Source organism: Aphelocoma coerulescens, chromosome 28 (assembly GCF_041296385.1).
Source record: "Aphelocoma coerulescens isolate FSJ_1873_10779 chromosome 28, UR_Acoe_1.0, whole genome shotgun sequence".
Taxonomy (NCBI): Eukaryota; Metazoa; Chordata; class Aves; order Passeriformes; family Corvidae; genus Aphelocoma; species Aphelocoma coerulescens.
Genome location: NC_091041.1, coordinates 3,498,571 through 3,515,313, shown reverse-complemented (window position 1 = coordinate 3,515,313; position 16,743 = coordinate 3,498,571). Strand labels below are relative to the sequence as shown.

At 51.7% G+C, this 16,743-nt stretch overlaps 2 protein-coding genes across 2 annotated transcripts in view; both read left to right on the top strand.

Moving 5' to 3' along the window:
- INSR (insulin receptor) overlaps positions 1-289 on the top strand; it is a 48,646-nt gene extending 48,357 nt beyond the window's left edge. The window contains exon 19 of the mRNA XM_068997304.1: positions 156-289. Within this exon, the coding sequence (XP_068853405.1) occupies positions 156-289 (134 nt within the window). The remainder of the gene's footprint in view (positions 1-155) is intronic.
- An 11,652-nt stretch (positions 290-11,941) lies between these two features.
- The window catches only part of ARHGEF18 (Rho/Rac guanine nucleotide exchange factor 18), a 48,970-nt gene continuing 44,168 nt past the window's right edge, over positions 11,942-16,743 (top strand). The window contains exon 1 of the mRNA XM_068997467.1: positions 11,942-12,032. Coding sequence (XP_068853568.1) covers positions 11,957-12,032 — 76 coding nt within the window. The 5' untranslated portion in view covers positions 11,942-11,956. The remainder of the gene's footprint in view (positions 12,033-16,743) is intronic.

Here is a 16,743-nt window from a genome sequence, read left to right as displayed (position 1 = left end):
AAAAGGGAAATGTTTTGAACGTTAATCACGAGGTGACAGATGAGTGCAGGCTGGGCTTTGGCAGTGAGGGAAAGGCAACATCCATCTGGAGATGTTGCACAGGAAAAGCAGGGTGGAGGGAGAGGCATTTAACACATCCCAATTGCTTCTTGCAGACTTTGGGATGACCAGGGACATCTACGAGACGGATTATTACCGCAAGGGAGGCAAAGGGTTGCTGCCCGTGCGCTGGATGGCCCCGGAGTCGCTGAAGGATGGGGTGTTCACCACATACTCTGACGTGTGGTAAGTTGTTCTCTGCAATCCCAGATGGATTCCAGCTCAGGAGCTCCTTGTTTTAGCACACACAGTTTAAACTGACTTGTTCAGAGCACAGACAAAACAAAGCTGTTGTTTTGAAGCGCTTCCATAAAAATATAGTGGTGTTCTTTTGAAGTGTGTTTTCCAAAGTAACTCTGTCACTGGGAGGGCCCCAGGATGTTTGTTCTCACCAGGAGTCTTCTCTCTCCCTTAGGTCATTTGGTGTTGTCCTTTGGGAAATAAGCAGCTTGGCAGAGCAGCCGTACCAGGGACTCTCCAATGAACAGGTGCTAAAGTTTGTCATGGATGGAGGATACCTGGATCAGCCGGACAACTGCCCGGAGAGGCTGTAAGTGGGGAAGCAGGGACAACCAGCCGAGCTGCACTCTTTGCCTGAAGTGTGGCCAACAAAGATGGCCTGGCCTGTGGCACCTCTTAACCCCTCCTCGGCTGGGGAGGAGCAAAACAGACTTTAGTGAAGCACCTTCCACAGAAATTCCACCAAAGCATCCTTAGTGATCCAGGGAAGGGGCTGCCCAGGGTTTGGAGTTCCCATCCCTGGAGGTGTCCAAGGAATGACTGGACGTGGCACTCAGTGCTCTGGGCTGGGTGACAGGGTGGGGATTGGTCAAAAGTTGGACTCAATGATATTGGGAGGTCTTTTACAACCTCAGTGATCCCGGGATTCTGTGTGAGGAGTCACCCTGGAGGAGCTGTGAGGGAAAGCAGCTCTGGCTGGAAAAGGGAGCACAGATGGTAACTCTCTGGTTCTGGTAGCCTCTTCCCCCAGCTGCTTCTGGCCAAAACAGCACTTCCAGAGTCATAAAAGAAACATGTTTTGTGAGTATCCCTATGAAAAAAGCCTGCTGTGCTGGACATTTGTCTGATGGCCAGTTACAAACTCCAGTTTGAAACTCTATTTGTATTTGTAAGTTCTTTCTCCATGGTGTCTGATAACATGTGACCTCTTGCTGCAGCCTTTCTTTTGGGTGGGATGTTTACAGGACCTCTGTCCTCTGCCCAGCCTCCCATTTTCCTTGAAGTTTTTGGAGCTTTGTTATCTTTCAGGCTGAGTTAAAATTAAAAGGGAATTAATTAAAACATGATGACCTGGCTGTAAGTGCATGTGCACACACACACAAAGAGTCTGTGAACCACAGCCCTGTTTCTTTCGGGAGCCAAGTTAAGAACAATTGAAGGAATTGGAAGGAATTTTTCATCTAGACAGAAATAGAGAAAAAGGAGTGTCAGGATCTACAGGCAAATGTGGAGGCTGGAAAGAGAACAACCAACCTGGGGTGTCAGAGGCATAGTGGGTGGAGGGGGGGTGTGCCATGGGTACCAGCCTTGGTCTGCATGTGGAATTGTTCCTCCTGCCCCTAACTCCTCTCTGTCCTGCTGCAGGCACAGCCTGATGCAGATGTGCTGGCAGTACAACCCGAAGATGCGCCCCACCTTCATCGAGATCATCGAGATGCTGAAGGAGGACTTGCACCCCAGCTTCCAAGAGGTCTCCTTCTTCTACAGCGAGGAGAACAAACCTCTGGAGACGGAGGAGTACGAGATGGACTTCGAGAACATGGAGAGCATTCCCCTCGACCCCTCCTCGTACTCCCAGAGGGACAAAGCGCTGGGGAGGGACAATGGACCCTCCATGGCCCTCAAGGGGAACTATGAGGAGCACATCCCTTACACTCACATGAACGGTGGCAAGAAAAACGGGCGGATTCTCTCCATGCCCAGGTCAAGTCCTTCCTAACACTTCCTGTTTGGCCCAAGGGTTGTGTCTGCTTTTTTCCCCCCTCCACAAATCTCAGGACTCTTGTTATTGCTGCCACAGTGTATGACACACATCTACAAACTCTTCAGATTTTTAATCATCTTACGATTAATTTTTTTTTTTGCCAAGTTGACTGGTTGTCAGTGGACTTATCTGTGAACATAAATGGAAGAGGTTTCCATGGCTGCTGTCCCTTCTGTAACCATGGTTTCACAACAGGAAGCGACCGTGTGAGTTCAACTGAAGGAGAAGCATTCACGTTTGCCAACAGAAGACGTGAAGTTCTCTGGTGCCTGAGCTACAGCCCAGCAGTGCGGAACAAGAGCATTTCCAGTAGAATTCCAGGCTTTCAGGCAGGCTCTCCACTACAGCTGAAGGATTCACCACATCAGTCGGACGCGCCAGATCCTCAGATTGACCAATAGCTGCTGCTTTCATACTTTGTTTTCAAGGGGTGAAACCCCCCGGGTGCGTGCGTGGGCGTGTGTGTGCGTGTGTGCAGTATCGACGTGTGGGGTGTAACCTACAGCTAAAGAGACACTTCTGGTTTTGTACACAACCTACAGCGCTTTCAGGCACATGGGGGGATTCTCGGGGTGTCCTGCACAGGGCCAGGAGTTGGACTCGATGATCCCGGTGGGTCCCTTCCAACTCAGCATATTCTATGGTTCTCTGTTCTCACAGGAGCTTTCTTCTTCTTCTTGGAAGTGTGTACTTCTCTTTTTTCCCTGTTTCCCTGGAGGGACTGAATCCTAAACAGATTATTTTTATACTGAGGACTCTTGGGAGCAGGTTTTCTCTCATTAACAAATGAGGAGAACGTGCTGGGAGCTAAATGAGCAGAACTCTGAGATTTGTGGGTACTTTTAAGACCAAACGAAATAGGAGTCCCCTGACCTGAGACACGGAGTTTTCTGTCCTTACAGCATTGAGTATATATATTGTTTGTTGTAACATATTTAAAGATGTCTTTAGTTTAAATTTTAACTTCATATAAATTATTGACTGTTTATGATCCTTTTGGGGTGGGGAGAGTTTTGGGGGATTGTTTGGTCTTAAAGTGGTCCAAAGATTTCAGAATGAACTAATTTTAGCCTTGCAGGAGTGATGAAGCACATGTTCAGTTCATACTGGACAAGGCTCTGTAATAGTTTCATGATTTATACAACACAGTCAGCTGGCTCCAGTTGAAGCCCTGTCTTGGGTGTTGGGAGCTGAAGGACACAGAACATTCTGGCCTCGAGTCCTGCTCCTGCTCTGCCCCCGTGTCCCTCGCTTTGCCTTCCGCGCCGCAGACGCAGCCAGCGGGAGAGGATGAGCACGAACTGGAGCTGAGAAAGGGACGCTGGAGGGGGGAGCACAAAGCTCTGGGCTCTGCACGCCGGAGGTGACCGTGGCTCGCTGCCTGTCTGCTGCTCCCAGGCATCCAGCCTTGTGTTCCCCGAGATTCCTGCTGCAGAACTTCTGGGACGCCGCTCGTCGGGATGTCAGCGCTCGCCATCAGGACTGTGCTTTGTTGTGCTGCTGTTTGCAAAGACAGAGCTGATGGGCACCTGATGTTGGAGAATAATGGTGAAACTCAGCTGGGGCTGGTGGTGCAGAGGGAGCGAGCTGGCGGGAGCAGCGCGGGAGCAGGGAAGGAAGATGATGGATGTCGCAGGCCCGTGTCATGCAGGAGGTGCTTGAACAGCAGGGAGAGATGCTCAGTCCTTTGCTTCTCCTCCTGGAGAAGTCCAAGATGTGTTTGGTGCTCTCTACCAGGAGAAAGCGAGGTGCCCTGGCTCGGGGGAGTGCTGAACTGGTCTGTGACTCCAGCCCGGGCAGTGCTGCTGTGAGCGAAGCAGAGGGGCTGGAGTCCATAGGGAAGAGCCCTCCGAGCCCACACCCAGGGGTGCAGCTGGTTCTGGTAACCTCTGCCCCAGCTGCTTCTGGCCAAAACAGCCCTGCCAGAGTCATAAAAGGGGGACGGCGGACTCGGGGCAGCGCCGGGAGCTGTCGGGCCCTTTGCTGATGGAGGCTGCTCGGTTCGGCCCAGGTGGAGGGTACAGGTTGCTCCACAAATTTGGGTGGAAAACACAGTCCAGACATGGGTAAGAACCTTTGGATTTCAAAAGGCCTCGTTTACATTTCTTCTGCTTTACAAAGTCGTAACTGTTTAGCAGCTCTATACTACACTGCAGGAAAGAAGACATATTCTCACACTTTTCTAAGGAAGAGAAGTTTTTCTTATTAGAATTTTTTTATTTATTTTAATATATAAAACACTGTAAAAAAAAAAAGCAACAAACAATTTGTTTTCTTAAACACACAGAACATGTAAATTTGTATCTGCAAAATCTTGGCAGGTGGATGTGGTGGGATTATTTTTGCCCTGTTCTGGTGCAGTCTACCTCAGTGTTTCTTAAGGATATTTTTTAATACTACGCACCTCTAAACCTGTTGAAATATTCTGGTCTGGACCTATTGTGGATCAGGGAAAATCAGTATCAGCTGATTCCAATACCAGGGACCATTCATGAAGGGAATGGGAAGGAGAATGGCTCGTCACTGTTGATCCCTAATCTGAACAGTAGTGGCCAATGAGCCCATTTACAAAATTGAATCTAATCTCATCCCTTAGTTCTGTTGTGATTTAAAAAAAAAAAAAAAAACCGAGAACAAAAGAGCCATTTAAATGTTTGGACTTCAGTGAACTCACAACCTAAAAGGAGCAGGCTGCTTCCTCCTGGAGCAGCATGTGCCAGCATGGAGCAGGGACTGGGACCTGCCCTTGCTGTTGGGGTTGCATTGGGGTGGCTTGGTCACTGCTCTTCTCACTGTGCACAAGTGACCCCAGATCCTGCCAGTGACCTCCTGAAACAAACCTTTCCCAGCATGCCCTTGCTTGGATAACATTTCCAACGGCAGCGATCATAACTGTGGGAATAGAAGATCTTTTAGCTGAAGGAACATTGGAACCTCGTATTGGGTCTGGCTTTTCCATGCAGTTGATACTGGTTGGCCCTGTGAGTACACATGGTTTGCAACACTTGGATGGCCGAGCCAGGGAGTGTGTGCTGCTCCGTGGACAGGCAGTCCCTTCCCATGGCTCATCGTGTCACCTTCACTCTGCACCGAACGGAGCAGTTGTTTGTACCCAGCACTGTGTGTAAGGTTACTCATCCTTCCTACCTTGTGCCCAGGGGGAGGGAAGGCGTGTGGTACCAGTGGTGAGGGTATCGGATTTCTCCTCTGTAAAACAAACAACACTAGTGGTTGCTGCTCGTGGCTGTTACAGATCACACTCAGCTGTAGAATTAGGAGGAATAAATGAACATCACCCGCAAAGCCCAGCTCTCACTGCTGGAAAATCCTTCCTTGGCTCACAGCCGACACTTCGGTCTCTGCTGCTGGAAGATCCTCGCCCCAGGGATGCCCAAATGCCTCACTCAGATCTTGCTGATTCCTGCTCAGAGAATTCCTGCAAGTGGAGACTCACGTGCTATTGAAACCTCTGCTGCCAGGGACCCCAGCCCAGGCAGGGGTGCTGTGCTGAGCCTTCCTCGGGGGAGCTGCTGCTCTTTGCCCCAGCTGGATCCTTATGGGGCAGAATTCCCCAGCTGCAGTGGAAGCACAACACTCGCTGGTGCTGCTGCTGCTGCTTTAGGAGGAACCAAATGCTGGTGCAGGAGAGCAGGTGGGATGGCTGGAGGAGGGCAGCCAGCAGTGGGAAGCTCTTTCCTTGCATTAGGATTTGTTGGAGGGTTGGCTCCTGCCCTTTGTGGGCAGAGAACACCCTGCTTGCAGCACAGAGCAGCAGGACAGACCCCTCAGCCTGTCCAACAGCAGCTGGAGCCTCCTGGGCGCAGTCGGGCACCACCAGATAGCCAGAAATTCACTCTGGTGAATCAGGAGGAGCAAGAAGCTGAGCTCTGCTGAGCTTTCACTGAGAAAATGTCTGAGGTGCGAGGCTGGAGAGGTTTCTCAGAAAGGTTTCCACATTAAACTCAATTGCCACTTCCCGAACGACTCTTGCCAATCTGGAACTTCTCTCGTGGGCCAGCGCAGCGCTGCAGAGCTTGGCTGCTGGGTTAGGAACGTGTCTGTCTTGGCTGCTTGTAAATAGTCTATTGTGTTGTAAAATAGAAGAGCTCAGACATAAACTCTGTGCCAGCACTGGGTTGGGAAAGGTGATGGGAACTAGACCACGCTGCAGCGATGATGGTAAAGCAGCTGTGTGGGTATGAAGAGGCTGCTTTTAGGTTGCTAAAGGGTACTCTTAATTTATGGGTAGTTTATCTCTTTCCTCCTAAATTTGTATTATAGCGATGGGACACTTTGCTTAATTTTAGTCTGTTGCCTATAGTGTTGGTATCTCTTTGGAAAAAAAAAATCTCGAAGTTGCTTCTTGTGTTACTGAGCTGACTGTGCTGAAGGCAAATAGGAAATGACAGGAGCAAGAAGGGTGCTGAGCCTCTGCTTTAGAGGAGGGAGGGAGGCAGTCGAGTTCCCTCTCAATGCCACTGTGACACGAAAACGGACCCTGGGGTGTCCTGGGCCCTTCCTGCTACCGAGACTGGAACCTTGTTTTAGAAGCCAGAACATAAAATGTCTTTGTGCCATAAAACCTTACTGTCAAGGCTGTGCCAGGTGCTCCCGTGATCCGTGTGGGGTTGGCTCAGAGCCTGGAGGGAGCACGGAACTGCAGATGAACCCTGTGATCCTCTTGGAGCCGGGGACTCGCAGGAACCCCGGCCCTGCCCAAAGAGCCGCCGCCCCTCGGAGTGTCCTGTGGTCCAGGGAAAGGAACTGCTGAATGGGTTGGAATCAAGAAATAGTTACTTCATGAAATTCAACATAAGATTTAGTTTGGTATTTGTATGAACTTAATGGAATTTGGCCTTTTTATTACCTTCTGCTTGGCTCTGTGTTCCCTCTGCTTGGATTCTGTCCATGAGTGTTGGTGTAAAGCCTTGACGTGTTCAGCCTTGTTAGGAGCATCACAAGAGTGAAGCCAATCATCCAGCTGACTTTTGGAGGAACCTGACTGTTGAAAAGCAACTCTAAAATTACCGTTTTTAGCAAATCTGCTGTCATTAAATGTGTATTTCTTTTTAAAATGAATTTGTTTGTCCTTCTCAGAAGGAAGCACTTATTCTTGCAGTTTGGGCAAATTCACTGCAGCACAATGCAAGCTGTAAGGGGACAGGTAGAGAAATGACTTTTTAAATATTGTATAATAAAGTTAGTATTAACTCCTATGGTGTTGTTATTTTTTTGCCAACAGATTTGCAATCAGACAGAAATTCTGTTCCTGGTAGTGGTTTTGTTCCCACTCGAGTGTTCCAACTGGTGGAGTTAAATAATTCCCTTTCTCAGCCCAGAAGGGTTCCTTGGGAACAGGGTCCAGTGGCTGGGAGGACCTGGAATAGTCCTGGCAGCTAAGGAGGAGCCATCAGTAGAGGTTAAATGTGGGCTCTTGCTTAGCTGAGCCCCAGCCTCTGGTCAGTCCCAGCAGCACCAGTAAATCTTGAGCTGAGGACTCTTTACCTGAGAGCTCCGAGCTGGACTCGACACCAAAGCTTTGTAAATCCCGACTCTCCCAGCAGCATTCCAACGCTTCCACCATCCCCACTTCCAAGTCTTTTCCCATAACTGAGTCCCATGAAAACTGAAGGAGAATTTTAGAAAGGCCACTTCTAAATCTGCAAAGGTAGAGTGTTCTTTACGCAGGAAAAGTGCCACCTTTTGCTTTAGTTTGGGGAAGGATTTTATTCTTGGGAGTATCAAAACTGGTTTGTATTTGAGGACCCTCATGGATGGGGGAACTGGACATCAGCTTCATCCAACACAGCCCAAAGCAAACCCTCTCTGCTTCACTTAAATAAGCCACAGACAGTTTCAGTTACATGTTAAGTGATATTCTGTGAAGTCCTGGGTTTTTTTTTTCCCCAGTTCATTCTTGCTGCTCCCACCTTTCCCTCTTCATATCTAAGGCTCCAGAATACAAGTAGTACTGCAGATACCTCTTGTTTGAAATAAAGGATCAAATGTGCCATGATTTTTTTAAAAAGGAAGAAAGAAAAGAACCTTCCCCCTTGATTTATTTTTTCAGTGTTTTCATATCTAAGAGCCAAGCAGTGACATGTACAGAAAATCTTTGAATAGTAAAAAAAACTCTTGCTGTGTGTCAGAATATTGAACAATTAACTGTTTATATTAAAATTCTGAATAAATTATCCAAGAATAACTGTTCATTTTGTGTCTGCTGTCTGTGCAGCACTGAAGGCTGCTTTGCCATGGAGAAAGTACTAAATTCATACCTTGGAATAAGTTGCAAAATAAATGGTTTTAAGGAAAAACCAAAACCCACAGCTCAACCAACTCAAGGCTTGTGGTGTGAAGCCAGTGGAACTCCTCTGCCTAATGGCTCTGGTGGTCCCTGTCCTCACCTTGGGGTCTTGGGTGATGCCTCTGATGCCATCAGGTGAACTTGGGTACCAGGATTCCTTGTGGAGCATCGAGAGCTCTGTGATGTAATTCTGTTATTTCCCAGGCATGGCCCAGGTGTTCCCTCATTGGAGGGGACAAGCTCCTCACTGGTGGTTTTAAAGTATCAAAGGCAGAGGATCAGCCCTGTCCTGCGGTGGAGCTGCTGTAACCGGGTGTGCACCAGGAACCTCCTGTCCCTCCTGTCCTGTCCAGGCCCTTCTGGATTGGGTTTCTAACTCAAACCTGGTTTTGTTTCACCAGAGCCAAGACTTCCCTCCTGATCGGCTGCACCGATGAGGTGAGGGCTGCCCCCTCCTGTCAGGGACTTGTGCAGAGCCACAAGATCCCCCCTGAGCCTCCTTTGCTCCAGCCTGAGCCCCTTTCCCAGCTCCCTCACAGGACTGATTCTTCAGACCCTCCCCCAGCTCTGCTCCCTTCTCTGGACACCCTCCTGCCCCTCAATGTCTTTCTTGCAGTGAGAGGGCCAGAACTGGACACAGCACTCAAGGCCTCCCCAGTGCCATATTTTTTTCTAAGGCTGTCCAGAATGCTCTCACTGTGAGAATGATCATATACAAACTGGTATTTTAAGATGTTTTGTAGTTGCTTCTTCTGGCACAGGCTTGTTCTCTGGGGATCCTAAAATGCAAAAATAAGCAAAGCCACAAAATGAACTTGCTGTCCCAGGAGGTTTGCTTCCCACTGGGCTCTCTGGGATGCTGTGGGGAGGCTGCTGAGGCTTGGACAGCCCTTGTGCCATTATCCCTCATCACTTCCAGGTTGCTTTGGCACCCCCCAAGCCGTGTCAGACACGTGGCAGGAGGAAAAGAGCTCATCTTGTTTGAGCCAAGGACAACTCACCATCCCATCAGCCAGAGCAGCTGCCTGGTGTTTAGGAGCTGCCCTGATCTCTGATGCTAATCGAGCTCTTGTGGACTTCAGAGAAATTAAACCATAATTCCTCTTTGCTCTTGTGGTTTCCTGGAGCACAGGGTAATTGCCATTCTAAGTGCTGCCAAAGCTGCGGTCTCTGAGTAATTGGCGTGTGAGTGGTTCTTGTTCTGATTAGGGTTTGGCTGGGGCTAGTGAGTGCTCGGGGCTCTGGGATGAGGAGCATGTGTGCATCAGCCCACGGGGCTTGTTGGGAAGGAGGGAATGCCTGGGCCAACATACTCGAGGCTGGACCCGAGGGTCTCTGTCTGCTGTACCAAGGGCTGGGCAGGGGCACTGCCTTGGAGCTGAAGTCTTTGTCTCTCCTGTACAGGTGAATGAGGTCAGTACAGGCATTTCTGTGCCTTGTTCACCCTGCACAAGACAGACCTGCTGGGCTTTGGGGTGGCTGTTGCTCCACAAGGTCAAACCATGACAGCAAAGACCAGGGACTCGTTAAGAGGAGCCCTGTGTATGTAGGAGGCTAACGAGCCATGGTGCAAGGAGCCCACGGGCTGGGCCAGGCGTGTGGGGTTCAGGGCCCACACAGCGGTTTTTCTCTGAAGGGAACAGGAAGCAGTTGCGGCAATAGCTGCTCCTCGCAGCCATCATGGCTTCGGGGCTCCCAGGGCTCCTGCACCGGCCGCTTCAGGGTCCACGACCCCCCTGGTGACCCTGCTGGACCCTCCCGGAGCCCAGACCCCCGCGAGGGTGGGAGTGAGCAGCACTGGGGCCGCTGCGGTGGGAAGCGCAGCATGGGAGAGGTGGGTTTGTTTGTGCCGTCGGAAAGGGGAAGCGGTGAGAGGGTTGAGCCAGCGGTCCCCGTGAGCAAACCGCCCTCATGGCCGCTGCTTCCCCGCTGAGGCTCCGCTTCTCGCTCTGCTCCAGCGGCTGGAGAAGAAGCCAGGGCTGTCAGATCTGAGCGTGCACGAGGAACCCTCCGCAGAGATGCCTCCAGCCTTCAGGGTAAGTCTCTCTCTGCACAAGCTCCATCCCACAACAGCGGCGTTGTCACTCACCATCCTCAAGGCCTTGTGAGGAAGCAGCTTGTCTTGAAGCCAAAAGTCCCAGTGCTGGGTTTGTGCAGCTTCCCTCCTGCACGAGCTTCAATGCAAAACATGGACTGGGGAGGCTCAGCCTACACGGGGTTTTGCTCTGCTGTGAGTGAAGAGGAGGAGATGAGGTCAGGGTTTAACCCCCATGTGTCCCCGTGGTGGGCTCTGGGGCAGTGCTGGGCTGGCTGGGCACCCTTCAGGTGCTGCTCTCAGCTCCTGCTGCTGCTGTGCCACAGCTGAATGTTTGCAAAAACATCCTGGCACTGCCCACAGCAGGGTTTGGGCTGTGCACAAGAGGGGTCCATGCCCCGGACCCCCAAATTCCACTCTGGACTGCCCACTTGAGGTCTATCAGGGAGATGGAAGCAGAGGGGATGTAGACAGGGCTGTAGTGGGGCAGGGGACACTTTGGGGTTTGTGGTCAGGAAAGAAAAAAGTTTTTTGACACCTGCTTTTTGGGCTCTAAGCCATGGAAGTAGCTGTGGTCATTCCCAAACTGGCTGGGCTCTGCTCAGTGAGGCCACAGGCATCAGCTGAACAGCAAGGAGGAGTTTTGGTCTGGCCCCAGAGCCCAGCAGCTGCACTGGGGTAAAACTTGGCTCCTTCAGCCTAATGGAAGGGTTGGGAGGTAAGTTTGGAGCCTGTCTGGGCTGTGGGGCTGATGCCAGCTGGGAGCAGTGGGCTTGGAAGGTGAGGAGTTGGGTGTCTTGGGGCAGTTTGGCGTTAGCTGAGATTGCTCCCACCTTCCTCCCTGTGTGGGAGACCTGAGGAGAGCTTGGAGAAAGGCCCTTGCCAGGGGACTGGGATTTGCTGTGAGTTGCAGGATGATGCTGATGTTGCGGAGAGATGGGGTCTCTTGCAGTCCCTTGCAGAGGCTCTGCCACAGCATTTGAAAGTGAGAAAAAAGTGTAAAAAGCGAGGCTTCATAAACATCTTGTAAAGACATCAAGCCTTGTAAGTATCAAGTCTGACCCTTCACTGAAGGTGAAGGTGACTCTTACCTAGGTGAGAAGAAGTGCCTGAAAGTTGATGGTCTGTCACGCTCACAGCCATGAACGGAGCAGAGAGGTTTTGGCAGAGGGCAGGGGGGCTGTGGTGTGTTAACAGCTTGTTTTCTGTTTCTGTCTGCAAGCCTCAAGCAGCACTCAGGGGCTGTGTGTGCTCCGAGGCCACTAATCCTCAGGCCCAGCTGTAGGAAGTCACTGACCTGTCACACAGGTGGGAACGCCAGGGACCAGGAATTTCTCTCTGGCTACAGCTTCCATCAGCTGATACTTCTGACAAAACACTTGGCTTCTCCACTCCCCCCTTGGCAGCCCCTGGGCTGCAGCCTGCAGCGCTGCCTTAGAGCGCGCTGAGCTCTGCCGTGCTCCGTGCCGGCGTCTCCTGCTCGGGGTCGTACCTTGCACGGGGCTCCCAAATGTCAGACTCGCTGCTCAACCACTCCTGGCCATCGTTTTCCAAGCGCTGGAAGAAGAGATGGTCCTTTAAGCGAGGTAATGGCCTGTGGGGACAGGGGGCTGAGTGTGTGGTGGGAGCTGGGTTGTGGAAGGGACAGCCTGTCCTGGACTGAGCAGGTACCAAAGAACCCCGGGGGCCCCAGGCAGAGCTTGTTCCGAGGTGCCCCCCGCTCCTCCCTGCAGGGGACACTGGCTTAATGGTGGTTAACGCTTTTCCTTCCATTTAATCTTCTTTTCAAGGCACATAATTGCCTCCAGGAGCTGGGTAATGGGTTAAATATCAGCCTTCTGGTTTTGTAATAAGTTTGTTTCGTGGCTGGCAGTGAGCTGGAGGTCCCGGTGCTTGCAGACAGCTGTCTCTGCACGCTGCCTGGCCAGAGTTTGGTGTTTGAGGAGATGTGGGGGAAAAGATTCCTCCGGTCTTTCAGTGAAGGCTGACGAGCAGACCCCCCATGTCCGGAGCCCTGGCGGTTTGGGTGGCCCTGGCTGGGCTTCACTTTGTCCAGCAGCAGGGGTGGGAAATGGCAGCAGTTGGTGTGAAGTGGCCTCATTTCTGCATGCAGTGCCGTGACTTGGAAAGAGGGAAGTGAGAGCCCTGGGAAGCAGGACATTTGCAGTCCTGGAGGAGCCAGACACTGCTTGTGTCCTTGTGAGCAAACACTACCTTCAGGCTGATGCTTTTGGGTACCTTTTCCTGCAGCACCAGAGCTCCTGCTACTCTTTCTCCTTCATTATTCCCCACCCACTCCCAGTTCTCTTCTGGAGTGGATGTGCTGGAGACCAAGATCCAGACTGAACAGTTGAGGAAAGGTTAATTCAGAGCAGGAGGCAGAGTCCTGCAGGCTCTGATGTGTGGTGAGCCCCAAGCAGCTCCCCCAAGCCCCAGCTGGACACCCCGCTCCAGCCTCCCCAGTGCCATGCCTGCTGGGGGGTTATGGGCTCGCTGGGAAGGCACAGGTGGGCTGATTTCTGTAAGGAATGAATCAGCCTCACGGTGCTCCCAAGCACTGACTGCTTTGGAGAGGGCCTGGGTACAGCCAGCTCCCTTCAGCAGGTGCTTGCAGAGCAGTTTGTCCCACTGGGGCTCGTGCTTGGGCACAAAATGCTCGGGTCTCACTCAGCCCCTCTCCCACGCTGATGTTCTGTAGTGTGGCACTCGCTGGTCCATGTGGGACAAACCCTCAGTGCCCTGCAGAGCCACTGCAGGAACCTGCACAGTGACTTGGAGGGACTCAGAGGGGCTGCAAACCCCCCTGAGCCCTGCTGAGACCCTTCGGCTGAGAGACAGCAGAGAACAGTCCTGGCTCCCTGCTCCTCTGCGCTCTGTGCCCAAGAGCCCGGCCCCAGGCACGGTGATAAGGCAGCAGCTCTGTACAGTGTGTTACAGTGTGGGACAGCTTATCTTCCCCTGCTCCTGCCCACAGCCAATCCCCACCGCTGCCAGTTCTGGCCACGAGGGGCCCACGCCAGGCGAGGGACTGCACTTCAGCTGATCTTGGCACAGGGAGTTCAACACTTGCTTTCCAGAGGTTTTTCCCTATAGCTCTGGACACCCTGCAACAGGATATGTGAAGGGCAGCTGGTGCGGGGCAAGCAGGGCAGGGGTGGATCAGGGGAAGATGGAATCATTTTTGTTTCTTGTCCATGATGCTCTCCATGATTTCCCAACAGTCTCTACCCCTGACTGCTGGGAAATGCCCAGACGTTCTCATCTTTCCTTCCTCCTGGGATTGTTTCGTGGAGCAGAACTGCCCAGTGCCTTTGTCCTGCCACATTTGGTGTGGCCTTTCCCCGGTGGGAATGCAGACAGGGTTTGATGTCGGAGGATGTGACTGGTGTTTTCCTCTGACATGTCCCCTGTTTTCCTCTGACATGTCCCCTCCCAGCGCCAGCCTGACTCCAGGGTCACTCGGGGACATGCAGCATCCTGCACCAAGCCAAGGGACAGGCAGGTGAGGAAGGGACACTGCTGGCAGGGCTTGTTCCAGTGCTGGCTGCTCTGGTGCTGTCACCTGCTGTGACACCTGTGGGTGCAGCTCCAGTGACCGGCCTGTCCCACGGAAACCAGCAGAGCCACTTACAGGAGGGAGGGTTTGAGTGGAGGTCTGAATTGGAATGATGAAAATCTCTGTTGGGATCCCAGTGGCCTTGGGCACAGTTGCAGCAGCATGAAGCCTTCTTCCTTGAGCCAGAGCAGCTCAGCCAGCTGATCCTGCTGTCCCCACAGCATCAAACCCCCTGAGACCAGCCCAGACTGTCACATGCCGTGGATGCCTGTTACTGCTTCCTTCCTCCCCACGCAGCAGCCCGGAGTCATCATGTTTCACCCGTGGGAAGCTCTGGCAAAGTGCAGGAACCATCCCAGCCCAGCTAGCAATGCTTCCTCCCCAGCTCTGCCCTGGGAATTCCTCTGAGGAGGCTGCTCCCTGCAGCAATAACCTTTTATGGTTTCCAGCCAGAGATGAATTAAGCAACTGCAATACCTAATCTGCTTAATGTTCTCCTAAAGCAAACAGCATTTGTTCTTGAAAGTGTCATTTTGTTATCCCATCTCCAGCTTCAGCTGAGGAAAGGTGACTGCTGCTGTTTGCCAGAGCCTGGGGGGGCCGAGATTCCCTGTCCCCTTGCCACCATGCCGGAGCCTGGGTCCTTCCAAACAGGCAGAGTGCGGGACACAAGGGGCTCCAGATTTTGCCACACTTGCTGACACATTGGTGACCACCTTAATCATTGATACAGGGATGTTCACAACCCCCCAGACCTGCCTCCTTCCTATGTGAGCTCCACGCTGGTCCTTCCTTGCCCATCATCCCACAACCTGATGCCGAAGGTGTATTTTCCCTGTGAGCCCCTCTGTCACCCCCTCGCCCAAGCGCCTGCTCCATGCTCGGTGCCAGCCCAGCCTCTGCAGTGGGAGCCTGGCACTGCCGTGGCTGGTGCTCACGCATTGCCTAAAATGGCGTCCCCAAGGCCGCCGCCGCCGTGTGCCGCTGCCTCGACCCCGAGCTCTGATTTATCGCGTGTTGAACCGAGTGTCTGAAGCCTCCAAGGAGGATTTAAGTCCTTTGGTGGGTCTGGACGGGGTCTGTTGACTGCAGCCCATGCCTTGGCCAAATCCTGAGCCCTGCATGGCACAGGCACAGCACAGGGAATATTTTCCAGGCCTCTGAGGAGCTGACTCTGTTCCAGGGATCCACTTTAGGGCTGCATGGAGCCTGGTGCAGGCCCAGAGTAACCTTGGCGGGATGACTGGATGCTGCTTGGGAGGAAAAACTCTGTGTTTTAGTTAAACCTTCAGGCCAGGGCCCTGGCCTCTGTCAGGCCACAGCCCTTGTCAGCTCCTGCTGCCTCCCAGGGCTTTGCTGCCTTCCCTGTGGGTAGTTCGCTGCTGAAGGGATGGCGAGAGCAAGGAATCTCCTTTTTCTTCCTTCCTTGGACTGGTATGAGGGGAAGCACCATTTGTCCTGGTCTCCCTGGGATGCTCCCCACATCCTGGTTGCTGCCCCTGGGTCCATTCTACCTTAGCCTTCATTCCAGCCTGTTTGGGGGGTTCAATGGCTTTCACTGCCTGCTCAGAGCTTTGGCTGCTGTTTCCTACAAGCTCATGCCAAAACCTGCGCTGGTTCAAGGGTGTATTCACTTCATAATGCTGATTTTTGATTGCAAGCTGAATCCAGGTGCACTGAGGAAAGCAAAAGGTGACGTTTAATAGCTCACTAAATCTCTGCCAGTTGCAGATGTGGCTCACGGACATCCTGGGCAAGAATTGTTCTGTTCATTAAAAACGTCATGTGAAGTAAATTTTACAGCCTTGCTAGAAAGCCTGCTTCAAATTTTCCCTGGTCTTGTAGCTAGAAACCCCTTCATTAAAATAATGCCTTCAGAAGTGTTTTCTTTCTATATTATTTATAGTCCTTCATTTGAAACCATCCCAGACATTTGAACACACCAACTGCTCCTTAAAACAGAAAATCTGGCATCTACAGCATGCAGTGGGATCCAAGGAACAAACCTCCAAACTCTCCCTCACGTTTGCTGCTTTTTTCTAGTTGGCACCATGCAATTCCTGGCTGAATTGTGTAGCTTTATAACCCACAGCAGGACACAAGCTTTCCAAGAGTGTGTTTTTTAACAATGTCTTACTCATATTAATGTTTTTATGCTTGGCTTTCCCGGGGTGTGATGGGTTTCTAGCAGTTTCCTGCTGGTTTTTCCCATTGCAGAGATATGGCTGCTTACAGTCTTGCTGTTGTTCTCTGCATCTTCAGAGATCCACCACGGTGCTTCAACCAACAGCCTGGCTTTTTTCCTTTGCCTCAGCTGTGTGTGTCTCGAAGGAATAAAAAGCCTCCATGAGTCATGCGATGGTTCAGGGATTGTGGCTAAGGTTTACACAGTGTCTCGCTCCATAGGAATGTGCTTCAGTCAGCTGGACCAGCTATTGTATCACAAAACACATCCAGACCTTGGTTTTGTTTCTCAATGAGTTATCAGGTGGTGTACATACACTCAGGTTCACACTCCTGCCTGGGGAGAATCCACAGGAGTGGTCTGGAACCAGGAGAATTTTGTGCTCCCAGTAGTGCTCTGCATATTCTGTGTTGCCTGGAGCCACTAATGTGTCTCCAGTTTGCCTCCCAATATCCTTTATTACCCACCCAGGCATCCTTTATTCCTTAGGGATGAAAATAAAATCACTGCCAGTATTTTTATTCCTAGACTTCTGATTTAAATGTCCATAATGTCA